The sequence below is a fragment of the Arabidopsis thaliana genome, chromosome 5 (genome assembly GCF_000001735.4).
Source record: "Arabidopsis thaliana chromosome 5, partial sequence".
Taxonomy (NCBI): Eukaryota; Viridiplantae; Streptophyta; class Magnoliopsida; order Brassicales; family Brassicaceae; genus Arabidopsis; species Arabidopsis thaliana.
The window spans coordinates 16,224,371-16,236,782 of NC_003076.8; the positions used below are offsets into that span (position 1 = coordinate 16,224,371).

Consider the following 12,412-nt stretch of genomic DNA (forward strand, 5'->3'; position numbering starts at 1 on the left):
AATAGCACTTGTTTTCTATTTGTCTTGGGATGAAAAGACATCTGTACACAAGCATCAGTTTACTCTCTACTCCAATCCCAAATTAACTTTGAACTTGGCAAACGATATTTCACAATCACATGTGTTGCTTGTAAAAAAGACAAACAATGAATGAATGAATTTAGATACGAGAGTGCAGTGGAAATATAATGTTGGATGTTGGATGTGATACAAGTTCTCCCAAGTTTGCCATAGAGGCCATCCTTCTTCCTTATTCATTCTCTCACAGTCTCACTTTTTCTTCGAGTTTCCTCAGCTTGTAACAAAAATGTGTATGGCCTGTTGTGATGAATATCGTTCTGATTTCTTTATGCGCTACCTTAACCAAATGAGGTTCTCTTTGCAATTGCAGAAATAAATATGCCAAGTTCGAGTGAAAATACTAATTGATTGGTGAATTAAATTGGTACCTCTAATATCAAAAGAATATTGATATATTTGAAATAAGTGTCTTTTGTAAATATGATGTCATTCAGTACGCAAAGGACTATTATCTTTCTCTTTTAAGAGCTATTCCTTACTTTTTAGTCTCAAATATAATTTTTACTAGTGGATTACAAATTTTCTAGAAGATGACGGTTTTTCAAAGATACCGTTATCTTTTATCGCTGTTTCTCGCTGTTTGATGAGAAACCGTCGTCTTCTAGAAAATTTGTAATCCATTAGTGAAAATTTTCTTTTAAATCAATCCTTCTTTGTTTTTTTTGGTCTCAAGGCAGAATGTTGAATGTTCCCTTCTCTTTGATTACCTTGTGTCTTTCTTTTATCTCAAGGCAGAATGTTCCCTTCTCTTTTTTTTTTTTCGTATTTTTTTTCTTTTATCTTGAGAGTAATTTTCCATTTTTGTCCTTAAAATTACTGCAAACAATTCAACGGCTAAAATTAAGCCTATAGCGAAACCGATATTAACCGTACTTGTTTCTAAATCAAAGACACAACACAAGTGCTACGCGAAGTACAATAAGTGTCGCTCCTTTCTCTTCTCCAAGGGTTTTAGGGCTTTTAGGCGGCTGCCGCTTCTTTTTCATCTTCTTCTTCGTTCTCCGAAGGTTTAGGGTTTCGATTTTCCCATCATGGATCCTTATGGAACGGAAACAGTTATCGAAGACGAAATCCACGATCCTAAACCATCCGAAGATATTGAAGACGATGACGACAAATCTCAGCCTCACTCTGGTGGCGGCGTCGATAGTGCTGGGTATGTTTCCTCACTTTCTTCCGAAAAGATTCTAGATTCAGGAATTAGGGTTTGGGTCTTTTCTCTATTTCGATAAAGGAAGAAGCTTTATGTTTCGATTCTCCTAGGTTTTCTAAATTACTCATCTTTTTCGCTTAGCTCTGTGAAATTTATGTCTTTGCTATAGAAATTTGAGAGAGAAAGTATAAAGATTGGAACTTGTTACTCTAAGAGTGGAGAAGGATAAGATTAGTGCTCTTCTCTGGTTTGTTAATACTTAGTGGTTAGTGTACTTATACGATGTTTTGTGGAATTTGTAGAAAGATATTTGTTGGAGGTTTAGCCAGGGAGACAACTTCAGGTTAGCACTTGAGTCTGGTTGCTACATTGTAAGAGGTTAGCGATCTCATTATTGTGTAAAGTTCAATACTTTTTTAACTCTGGCTTTTGATTTGCTTATGCAGCTGAATTCCTCAAGCATTTTGGGAAATATGGAGAGATCACTGATTCTGTGATTATGAAGGATAGGAAAACTGGACAGCCTCGGGGATTTGGGTTTGTCACATATGCTGATTCCTCTGTGGTCGACAAAGTTATCCAAGACAATCACATTATAATTGGCAAGCAGGTTAGATTGATATGTGCTTCACACCTTTAGTGTGTTAGTTGTGTTGTGCCTTGCAGCGCGATAACATTCAACTTTGGGTTTGCTCTACAGGTTGAAATTAAGCGGACGATACCAAGAGGATCCATGAGCTCTAACGATTTCAAAACCAAGAAGATATTTGTTGGTGGAATTCCTTCATCTGTGGATGATGGTAAACACTCTTCCATAATATGATTTTCTTCTTTCAGAATCATGTTTTTATTTACTAAGTTTCTCATCTGGTGATTGGTGTTTGTATAGATGAATTCAAGGAGTTCTTTATGCAATTTGGAGAGCTGAAGGAACATCAGATTATGCGTGATCACTCAACTGGAAGATCACGTGGCTTTGGGTTTGTTACATATGAAAGTGAAGATATGGTTGATCATCTCTTGGCGAAAGGGAACAGAATTGAGCTTTCAGGGACTCAGGTAACTAGCCGCTCTTACAAATATTGTTGAGATTCTTAGACTTTGTAGCTATAATCAGAACACTGACATCTGCCCTGTATTTGTATAGGTAGAGATAAAGAAGGCAGAGCCTAAAAAACCAAACTCGGTTACAACCCCATCGAAGCGGTTCGGTGACTCTCGCTCTAACTTTGGTGGAGGTTATGGAGATGGTTATGGTGGCGGACACGGTGGAGGATATGGTGGTCCAGGTGGTCCTTACAAGTCAGGTGGCGGTTATGGAGGTGGCCGGTCTGGTGGTTATGGAGGGTACGGAGGAGAATTCGGTGGGTATGGCGGTGGTGGATATGGTGGTGGTGTGGGACCTTATAGAGGAGAACCAGCTCTTGGATATTCTGGTCGTTATGGAGGAGGAGGCGGTGGTTACAATAGAGGTGGATACAGTATGGGAGGGGGCGGTGGGTACGGTGGTGGACCAGGTGATATGTATGGTGGGTCATACGGTGAACCAGGAGGTGGTTATGGTGGACCTAGTGGCAGTTATGGAGGCGGGTATGGTAGTAGCGGAATAGGTGGGTATGGTGGTGGAATGGGTGGTGCTGGTGGCGGAGGCTATAGAGGAGGTGGTGGCTATGATATGGGTGGAGTTGGAGGGGGAGGCGCAGGAGGATATGGTGCTGGTGGTGGCGGAAACGGTGGAGGATCATTTTATGGAGGAGGAGGAGGTAGAGGTGGATATGGAGGCGGGGGCAGCGGACGGTACCATCCTTATGGAAGGTAGAGAGTTCGATGAAAGCTTGAATCTTCTTCTTACTTGTTGTGTCATGCTTAGCATCATGTATGGTTATCAAGATTGATAGCTAGTCATTGTATTTTGAGAGATGAGGCTTTTAGGGCTTTGATTCCCCTGAGTAGTTTAAATCAATACATTTTTTAGATTATAATTATCTCGGCGTAACAATGCCAGATTATTTTTTACTCTCATGTGACATCTTTAGAGTTAGCTTGTAGCAACGCTTTTGAGGTTTTGGCTCAAATCTTATTAGAAGAAGACTCTTGTTTGTACCATTGCATATTTTTCATCATAAGCCTCTGTATGTGTCCGAAGGTTTGATTGTCTTGTTCTTCTCCCTGAAGTGAGAGCCACAAATAGACTTAAAAAATATCTTGTGGTCAATCATCTGTTTCTCTATTCTCTGTTTCGTGTTCCACTTCACGATTGAGAGAACACTTTCCTAAGTTTATCAAGAACATTTCTTTTCAATTTCTCGATTCTTTCTGGCTCATTCTCTCATCTCTGTTTCATATCTAAATTATTGATTGAGAATTCGACTTGTGGAAATGGCAACAGTTGCATCAAATCTCGCTTGTATCGGAAAAGTAACGATGTCTAGAGCTAGTTCAATGGCAAGTCCTTTTTTTTATCATGCTCGCCAAAGAAATGGTATAAAGAGTGGATTTGGAATGGATTTTGCAGGTAGGATGGAGGTTGCAGATAAATTGCAGAAAGAAAGAGAAAGGAAGAGATCAGAGTCATTATCCTTACAAAGTCATTGAAATCACTCCTCCTCCTAAATCTCTCGGCATTCGTTGCCTTCCTCATGTGAGTCTCAAATCTTTCTCAATGCTCAACTACACTTCATAAGCATTTCATTACAGATTCCAAGTGAGAATGAGAAGCTTTTTTGATTTGCAGAACCTTCAATGTGGAGAGAACGTGATGATCGAAGGGCAAACGTACACAATCTCTGCTGTGACTCACCGGTATCAGCTCCGGAAAGGCAAATACGAGCCGAGTGAGAGGCGGCTCGATGTTCTCTCTGCTGCTAGATACGTTTTAAACCTTTACTTCGACAATTTGCTCCAAAACTCCTGACAACTTTTATTTAGCTAAAAAGTTTGGTCTAGAGGATTTTCATTGTATCCATGAATGCTTGTGAATTTGTTAAGCAATGATTTGTACTTCTCTTAATCATTCCACATTATATCACTGATATACCACAAATTCGTGGTCTTACATTTTGAAAATGTTAATACATTACTTTTGACAATTCCTTTAACATTCACGAAGGATTCATGTTTTAGCACAAAAACTTGAAAACTAAATGATATAAAGTAGCTTAATGATTTAACCATTCAACAACACCCCAAAGTTCTTTTTAAAGGAAACAACGACTTCGCTAAACTACCAGGTTAAGGAAATGTATATAGCTAAGAACTCAAGCCAAATGCGTAAATTCTTCATCTTACGCCTCATGGTTTAGCTTCTATAATAAACAAACATTTTGAGTCATCCTCAGGCAATTAGCTTGCAAAGAAAATGATATAATACGTCTAATTGCTCCCATAATTTTACAATTTAGTTGACCAACGTAGCTTGATTTAACTAAAACAACTGTCTGTCACCAAACAAACCAAGACGGACGAGTAGATTTGTATGTAATCTCTATACGAATCCGTTTGTGAACTTCATTTGCGTCACCGCCTTGTCACATTCGTGTGGACGCCTCACGACGTGTTTGCATAATGTTATTGAAACAGAAATATTGCACTCTTCCTCCATTTTTTGATTACTTCCATTTCCTCAAAAGTCAAAGCTCTCTTTCTTCTCTCTCGAGATTTGCTAACTTGTCAATGGCGGATGTTGAGAATCTGAACTCTGTTCCGGCGTCGGAAGACACAGAGTATGGATTTAAACGGCCGGAGATGTACAGCACAAACATAGCCAATTCCATAACTTCCTACGCTCGTCATGTTTTTGTTCTTTACAAAACTCCTGAAGCTTGGCTCTCTCACGTCGAAGAAGAAGGTTTACCTCAACGTTTCGCTACGTTGCTTAAAGATCGCAAATCTGATCTTCTTGTTCAGGTTTATACTAAAACGTTTGACATTTTCTTACGTTGTATCTCTTTCTGATGAAGATTCTCATTAGTCATTACGTTGACTTTTTTTGTTGTTGTTGTTGTAGACGAAGCTCAATGTATGTGAAGGTGGTGGATCTGACGGTGATGTTTTGATTTTTCCCGATATGATCAGATACAAGTGAGTGTGCTTAAGTTTTGTTTTTGTTAGCTTAAGATTTTTGGAAAAAAAATAGTTGACTAGAATAGGATTTTGACTCTTAGCTAGATTTATAGTGTGTAAATTGTTGTATAAGCTAGTTTTAGAAACTTTAGAAGTTAGATTATAGATCTTAGTATATTTCTCAGATCTATGAGATCCAAATTTGCATTTTGTGATTTTGTTTAAACTATTATTCGTGTTGGTATTGACAATAGGGGGGTTAAGGATACGGATGTGGAAGGTTTCTTTGAAGATGTTCTTGTGAATGGGAAGCCATGGAGTTCTGGGATACAAGAAGAGATATCTGGAACATTTGTATTTGTGTGTACTCATGCTAGTCGTGACAAGAGATGTGGTGTTTGTGGACCAGTGATCTTGGAGAGGTTTAAGCAAGAGATTGGTTCTCGAGGACTGTCGGACCAGATTACACTGAAACGTTGTTCTCATGTTGGACAGCACAAGTATGCTGGTAATTTGATCATCTTCTGTCCTGATTCAGCTGGAAAGATTACTGGCAATTGGTAAGTAAATGGTTGGATCATATGAAAATGTTAGTAGTTTATGGTATTGTCAAATAACCGTGTTGGTTTAAATGTAGGTATGGCTATGTAACACCTGATGATGTACCTGAATTGCTTGATCAACATATTGCAAAAGGAGAAATCATACAAAGGATTTGGAGGTTAGGTTTCTAGCTAGTCTACATATATGTCTCTGTGATAAATGTGTAGATAAGTTATGGTGATAGATAACGTTTACTTGGACTTAAATAAGTGACTTTTGTTTCAGGGGGCAAATGGGTCTACCTGGAGGTGAAGCTGAGAAAGTGCATGAACAGAAAGTTATACCAAATGGTCACGGTGTAGTGAAAGAGGAGAGCAAAGGATTCACAGGAGGATGTTGTCAGGGATCAAACGGTGTTTCGTGTTGCCAAGACGAAACTCCAAAGCCAGAGCCAATCAAGAAAGAAGTAAAAAAGTGTACCATATGGTTCCAGCCTCTTGACAAAGAAGAGCTTTACATTGGAGCTGCTGTGGTTGGAGCCATTGCAACTATAGCCATGGCTTTCACCTTTTTCAAGAGGTCAGGTTAAGAACCTAACCTTACTTACTTACCAATAGAAGTTTTTCCTTGGAGATTGCCATGAGACAATAGAAAAAGAAAACCTCCATTGATTCGACCACAAAACAGAAGCGAAGAATTATGTTTTTGTCTTTGATTTTACCATTAAAGAAACATATAAACTTTTTGGTTTCTGTGAGCGTTTTTTTGCCTTGCTATCTTCTCACATTATGTGTTTTTGTTGTAATGGCCATAACTTCTGTGATTGGTCTAAACTCTCTCACTTTGGTGCATTAACAAAACTTTGATTTGGTTTGGTTTGGCTTATGTTTAAAAGTGGTTCTTGTTGATATAGTGTAACTCAATTCATGTCTATGTTACTTTACCGTTGACAAGTGATCCGTGGAATCGTAGAATGATGATGTTTTGTAGAACCATTCTCGTCCTTATAACCGGACTCACTATGCATAATAAAGACAGCCTCGTACTCTCACCAACAACCTTCGTTCGATAAGGGACAATAATGCTGACGATCAATGTATGGCAAAGATCATCTTATCATATAAAGAAAAAAATGAGTACACTCTTAAGTTCTTCCCTAAAGGGGGATTGAGAACCAAGTAAAAATGAATACAATGTGATGCAAAATCGTATTCCTTGTTGTGTTCATCTCAATATCCTTTGCCGATTCTCTCTTGATTCCATTGCTACTTCACTTAGGCAGGAAAGGTTATAACTTTGCTGATGCTAGCTCACTTCCATCAACTCTTTTAATCTCATCAAGACACTGTGAAAATCAGATGTCCAGTAGTAATTAGAGATTATCCTCGCGCTTACCAGGCACCAAGAAACTTCCATAACAAAAACAAATGCAAAAAAATGTATACCTCTCTTCTAGGGACGTTATTTGCTCTTTGACAACTGAAAGAATGATCGCCTCATCTGACTTCGCCTGCGATGAAGCTTGCTTTTTTTCACTCACTGCAACACACAAGGGTAATTTCAGTAAGAAAATGACTCGGGAAAATGAGGCGATGTCTTCAGGATCATATAGCTTGTTTACCAAAGAAAAAATGCTTTAAAGTTAGAGGTGCAAACTTAGGATGTCTCAATTAGTTCATGACTTCATGTAGACATTAACACAGGCAAAATGAATTTGTACAAGATAAAAAACGCTTTTATCCTCACCTTCTACTTTTTCTTGAAGCCTGGATTCACCTCCAAGATATGAACGTTCATCCGTTTCTAAGTTTAGACGTTGACGGTCTGCAAATTTCTCTAGCAAGCGGCCGATTAGGTTATGTGCAACCAAGCTTGTCTCATCAGAAATTTCTTGGATTGCTAGGTACTGGTTTTTATTTCTTCTTCGTGGCTTCTGCTCACCATGATCATCAGACTTTATGTTTTCAACAGAAAACAATGACCGAGAGCTAAACTGATTATCTACTTCCATCTCAATATCCCTCTCAACCTTGACTCGGGTTTTGCTCATAGCTATGTCATGTCTATCACTGATAACTATTGATTTATTGGACGTGGGAGTGACATAGAGAGATCTAGGATAGACTCTTGTAATACTCTCTGGCAGGTCTCTTACAACCACCCTATTGACAGAAGAGCTGAAATCATGCTGGTTTGTTTCATGTGTAGAATCAGTCGGGTCCAAAACCAAGCATTCTGCACCACTTTCTTCATGATCCGAATCAGAGGACTCCATTGCATCGTCTTGAGTGTCTTTGACTTCAAGCTTTATGTTTCGGCATCTACTCTCTTCTTTATTACCTAATTTCTCGTTATCAAATAAATTACAATTCTCATCATCATCATCATCATCATCATCATCATCATCATTATCATCACTGTCTTCTAGATCCTCCATATAAGCATCACCGAAGTCCTGATCGAGTTCATAATTTGGAATACATTGGCAAAATATTTGCTTCACTTGAGCACTCACATTTAATATACACTCTGTCTCCTCCTCAATTGCTTCCCTTGGACATACCTTATGCTCTACATTCCCCGTCCTGCTGTTGACCAATGAAAGAGCTTCCATTAAAGACTTTGGAATGGTGTCCAGATCACTGCACTCAAACAGATATTCAATCAACGTTTTTCTGACCGCTGATCTTAAGCTGTCATTAGAAACTTCAGCTTCTGGGTCTAAACAAAGATGCAATCTTTTCAGCTCACGAAACCTAACCTTACGGAGTAACCATACTGCCTTCACTATCTCGTTCTGCAGGTTCTTTGTTTCTGGTGAGAACCGAAAAAAATCTGTGGCAGCAGCAGTTTTGTAGCCAGGACTTAGCTTAAGTGATAAATCTACTACTGACAACGCTTTAGCCAATTGCTCCTGCAGTTTATCCCCTGCAGAAAGTTCTGAGAGCATCTTCTCGCTAGCTTGCCTCACTTGGTTAATCAGATCACTTCGACGCTGACCACGTCTACTATTTTTCAATTGAGGTATCATTCTTGAACCTTTAAGTTTCCTTTTCATTGCACGTAGGGTCTGAGTAGACAAACTATCTAGCTCATTAAGTACCTTCATTGCAGCATCACGATGGGAATGAAGAGTAGGTGTTCTCCCCAAATTCATCCTGCAATCTTCCCGGAAATTTGCGGGATCACTAAGAACTTGATGGAGCTGATTAATAATCTCTTCTTTACCAATACCTTCTTTATTCTTTCCGAAGTCTCTCCTGACCGAATCTCTGATAATCTCTTTCATTTTCAATCGAGTCTTGTCAAAGGAAGTAGAGCCTCCTGTGAGTATCATTGCAATAAGATAAAGACCTTTATTCGTCAAAGAATCAAGCTTTCTAACAAGTTCAAGATCGCAGAACTTTAACTCCTTCTGTTGAACATCATTGCATACTACTTGTTGATTCTTGCAAAATCCAAATGCCTCTTCTACACGCGACTTTATCGTCTCGTAGAATATCTAGAAACACAAAAGAGATCTCATTGAAGAAAACTCTCAACATTTATCTAAAGAGAACGTAAGTAAGAGAGACATACATCATCTTCCCTAAGCAAAGATTCAGGGACGAATCTGTTTCACAACGAAAACAAAGAAGAAGAGTTCATAGTCATATAATCAATCAGCTAAACCAAATGGAAACTAAGTAATGAACTCACTCAGTCTTTCCCGGAGTATGGTCCTTGGTGGAGTCAGACATATCACAACCCAAAAGCCACCTACAAGGTTTGAAAGTCACAGACAAAACAAAAGTCTGAAACTTTTTTTGGAGAAATATTAAAGGTTGAAACTTTCACAAAGCCCTAATAAGCAGAGAGATTGATTCGAACTCAAAGCAATCGTTTCCTATATCTAAGTTACAATTATAGTCCAAATTCACACACACACCCATATAAAACCAAAAGGAGAGAAGTGGAAGAAGAAGAAACCTTCTTTTGAGACGAATTTGCTCATCTTGATCCTTAATCTGTGAAAGTATCGAACCAAAATCAGTCTTGAAGAAAACTGAATTATTATCCATTGCCATCTTCTTCAAGGAATTGGAATCGACTCTCCTTTGAATTGATATCGATTTTGGTCTGTTTAGTTTGTCTTGTTCACTTGTTCTCGTAACTTAAACCGGGTTCGAAGAATTTTTATTAAATTTTTGAGTAAACCGGCTTATTAGGTCAATACAAAAAAGCCCAATGGACTTTTAAGTTTATGGCCCAAAATATAACAAACGTATCCGTTCTACTTCTGAAACTAACCTAAAACGCAGAGTGTGTTGAAGACGACGGAGACGGCGACGGCGAGAAGCAATGACGACTGAGGAAAATAAAACAAGCAGAAATAGGAAGAGGAAGAGACAGAGAAACCCTAAACCTTCTAAAGAAGAACCTATCGAGACGACACCGAAGAATCAAAACGAGAAAAAGAATCAAAGAGATACCAAAAACCAACAACATGGAGGTTCTTCAGCTCCATCGAAACGACCTAAACCTTCCAATTTCCTCGATGCGGTTCGTTCGTTATCTCTCTCTTTCTATCGAGTACATTTGATTGAAGTTTATGGAGATTTTGATCAATTCATACGAAAAATCGCAGCTTAGAGAGAGATTATCTGGTGGGCAATTTAGGATGCTCAATGAGAAACTCTACACTTGCTCGTAAGTTCTAATTTCATTCTTTCCGATGATCTTCCTTCAGTTTTCACAGTGCTTAATTCAAAAATCTCTGCTTTCTCAGTGGAAAAGAAGCTTTAGACTACTTTAAAGAAGATCCACAAATGTTTGATATGGTAAACATACATTAACTCGAGAACAAGAACTTATGTTGTTGATTCTTTTAGTTGAATTGTAAAATTGATTCTGTTTTGTTATTAGTATCATACAGGGTATCAACAACAAATGTCAAATTGGCCTGAGCTTCCTGTTAACTCCATTATTAATTGGCTATTGTCTAATAGCTCTTCTTTAGTTGTGGCTGATTTTGGCTGTGGTGAGAATTTCTTATCCTGTATTGCTATATCTTACTTTTTGCCTGCTGAAATTGTATCACTCTATCGACACTAATATTGTCTCAGGTGATGCAAGGATTGCTAAAAGTGTGAAGAACAAAGTTTTCTCCTTTGATCTTGTCTCAAAGAACCCCTCTGTTATTGCCTGCGATATGTCAAATGTACGTTGAATCTTTACTCCATTCATGTTAATTTCATGATTTCTTTGTTCCCTCAGACTTAACTGGTATTTTTGGGGTTTACTTTGTAGACTTCACTTGAGTCTTCATCAGTGGATGTTGCAGTTTTCTGTCTTTCATTAATGGGAACAAACTATTCTAGTTATATCAAAGAAGCACATCGAGTTCTTCGTCCAAGGTACAGCTTTGTTTACTTGCCAATCTCTTCTTGTTCATGGGATTTTGTCATGATTCTGAATAATACTTCCTATGGTTTTATTGTATTCCACAGTGGTATGCTTCTTATAGCGGAAGTAAAGAGCAGGTTTGATCCAAACAATGGAGGAGCAGACCCAAAAGACTTTGTGAAAGCCGTTTGTGATCTTGGATTTACTTCGGTTTTAAAGGTGCAATCTTTTCTTCTTCTTTTTTTCATTTCCACTATAAGAAAGAAACTCATTTGGTTCTTTGAGCAGGACTTCTCCAATAAGATGTTCATCTTATTCCATTTCAAGAAAAAGGTTAGTGAAACATACTTCCTTTCAGGTTTGTTATTAGTCTCGTAGCTTAGATCTACACTTTGTTTAGCAATAATCCTTCTTTTAATCGTGTGGTTATATAGGAGCAGATGAATTCAAATCAGAAGATAATAAAGTGGCCTGAGTTAAAAGCTTGTTTATACAAACGTCGATGATGAGTTTACAATGGAAGATTACTCAGAATACTATTTTTGTTCTCCACTGTTGTATCATTTAGGCACATTGATTGTCCTCAAAATCTCATAAATTTGCACCCTATAAACTTTTGTAAGAGAAAAGCAATCACAAAGATTTTTCAAGTGTTTAGATACAGATTTTCAGATTTTTGTCAACATAGTGTTCAGGTAAAGTGAGATTTAGGCCGTGAATCATGAATGGTGTGGTGACGCATTCCCCTACCCTCTGCAACTGCATTTTTTAAGTTTTAACTAGTCATTCAAGTTTCTACCAAAATTTAAGTTCAAAGTGTAAAGTAATTATAACAAGTATAGCCTAATTCGAATTACAAAGATCACAACACACCCTCATTTGTAACCATGAATCCCTTACGGCTTTACCTTTCACTATTCTAAAAGATCGCTCGTAATCATCTTGTTGTTACACAATACAACATTCAGTCTCTCACTTTCTATTCTGGCCTCTGGGAAACCAAAACCACATTGATTGAAAATCTCTAAACTTTTGCAAAACACTTCTTTCATTTATGGAGAGATGCATAAGCAAAAAAATCCCTTACCTCTACAAAGTTAGACCAAATGTTAAGTTAGACCAAATGTTTTTCTTGTTTTGTTACAGATGATATGATCTCACTTCACTTATAAAAGTACAAAAAGGACT

General features: G+C 38.0%; 5 protein-coding genes across 12 annotated transcripts; 4 read left to right on the forward strand and 1 right to left on the reverse strand.

The window, feature by feature from the left end:
• Positions 1-955: 955 nt before the first annotated feature.
• On the forward strand, positions 956-3,387 carry AT5G40490 (RNA-binding (RRM/RBD/RNP motifs) family protein). 2 transcript variants are annotated; one of them, NM_123413.3, is made up of 6 exons: positions 956-1,237; positions 1,537-1,577; positions 1,681-1,844; positions 1,935-2,034; positions 2,124-2,293; positions 2,382-3,387. In NM_123413.3, exons 1-6 carry the CDS (start codon positions 1,113-1,115, stop codon positions 3,051-3,053), a joined length of 1,272 nt encoding a protein of 423 aa, NP_198865.1. In that variant the 5' UTR covers positions 956-1,112; the 3' UTR covers positions 3,054-3,387. The 2 variants fall into 2 exon arrangements, with proteins under 2 accessions (NP_198865.1, NP_001331372.1); NM_001344334.1 differs by lacking the exon at positions 1,537-1,577.
• A 13-nt stretch (positions 3,388-3,400) lies between these two features.
• Positions 3,401-4,323, forward strand: AT5G40500 (uncharacterized protein). 2 transcript variants are annotated; one of them, NM_123414.4, is made up of 3 exons: positions 3,401-3,679; positions 3,750-3,875; positions 3,969-4,323. In NM_123414.4, exons 1-3 carry the CDS (start codon positions 3,614-3,616, stop codon positions 4,146-4,148), a joined length of 372 nt encoding a protein of 123 aa, NP_198866.2. In that variant the 5' UTR covers positions 3,401-3,613; the 3' UTR covers positions 4,149-4,323. The 2 variants fall into 2 exon arrangements, with proteins under 2 accessions (NP_198866.2, NP_001078684.1); NM_001085215.2 differs by having other exon boundaries at positions 3,401-3,652.
• A 266-nt stretch (positions 4,324-4,589) lies between these two features.
• AT5G40510 (Sucrase/ferredoxin-like family protein) lies at positions 4,590-6,772 on the forward strand. Of its 2 annotated transcripts, none has more exons than NM_001344335.1 (5): positions 4,590-5,140; positions 5,241-5,314; positions 5,551-5,856; positions 5,934-6,017; positions 6,125-6,749. In NM_001344335.1, the coding sequence occupies exons 1-5, from the start codon at positions 4,799-4,801 to the stop codon at positions 6,426-6,428; spliced, it is 1,110 nt and encodes a 369-aa protein (NP_001330420.1). In that variant the 5' UTR covers positions 4,590-4,798; the 3' UTR covers positions 6,429-6,749. The 2 variants fall into 2 exon arrangements, with proteins under 2 accessions (NP_001330420.1, NP_198867.1); NM_123415.3 differs by having other exon boundaries at positions 4,813-5,140; positions 6,125-6,772.
• On the reverse strand, positions 6,773-9,978 carry AT5G40520 (DNA double-strand break repair protein). Of its 2 annotated transcripts, NM_001085216.2 has the most exons (6): positions 9,809-9,978; positions 9,539-9,598; positions 9,419-9,452; positions 7,586-9,341; positions 7,285-7,378; positions 6,773-7,184 (listed from the first exon to the last, which is right to left on the reverse strand). In NM_001085216.2, the coding sequence occupies exons 1-6, from the start codon at positions 9,904-9,906 to the stop codon at positions 7,145-7,147; spliced, it is 2,082 nt and encodes a 693-aa protein (NP_001078685.1). In that variant the 5' UTR covers positions 9,907-9,978; the 3' UTR covers positions 6,773-7,144. The 2 variants fall into 2 exon arrangements, with proteins under 2 accessions (NP_001078685.1, NP_198868.2); NM_123416.4 differs by having other exon boundaries at positions 9,419-9,598; positions 9,809-9,938.
• Positions 9,979-10,090: 112 nt separating this feature from the next.
• Positions 10,091-11,941, forward strand: AT5G40530 (S-adenosyl-L-methionine-dependent methyltransferases superfamily protein). 4 transcript variants are annotated; one of them, NM_123417.4, is made up of 9 exons: positions 10,091-10,381; positions 10,467-10,528; positions 10,608-10,659; positions 10,745-10,859; positions 10,945-11,039; positions 11,129-11,235; positions 11,329-11,443; positions 11,513-11,557; positions 11,659-11,941. In NM_123417.4, the coding sequence occupies exons 1-9, from the start codon at positions 10,181-10,183 to the stop codon at positions 11,728-11,730; spliced, it is 864 nt and encodes a 287-aa protein (NP_198869.2). In that variant the 5' UTR covers positions 10,091-10,180; the 3' UTR covers positions 11,731-11,941. The 4 variants fall into 4 exon arrangements, with proteins under 4 accessions (NP_198869.2, NP_001330531.1, NP_001330532.1 ...); NM_001344336.1 differs by having other exon boundaries at positions 11,329-11,557; NM_001344337.1 differs by having other exon boundaries at positions 10,099-10,381; positions 11,513-11,887.
• The last annotated feature ends 471 nt before the right edge of the window (positions 11,942-12,412 follow it).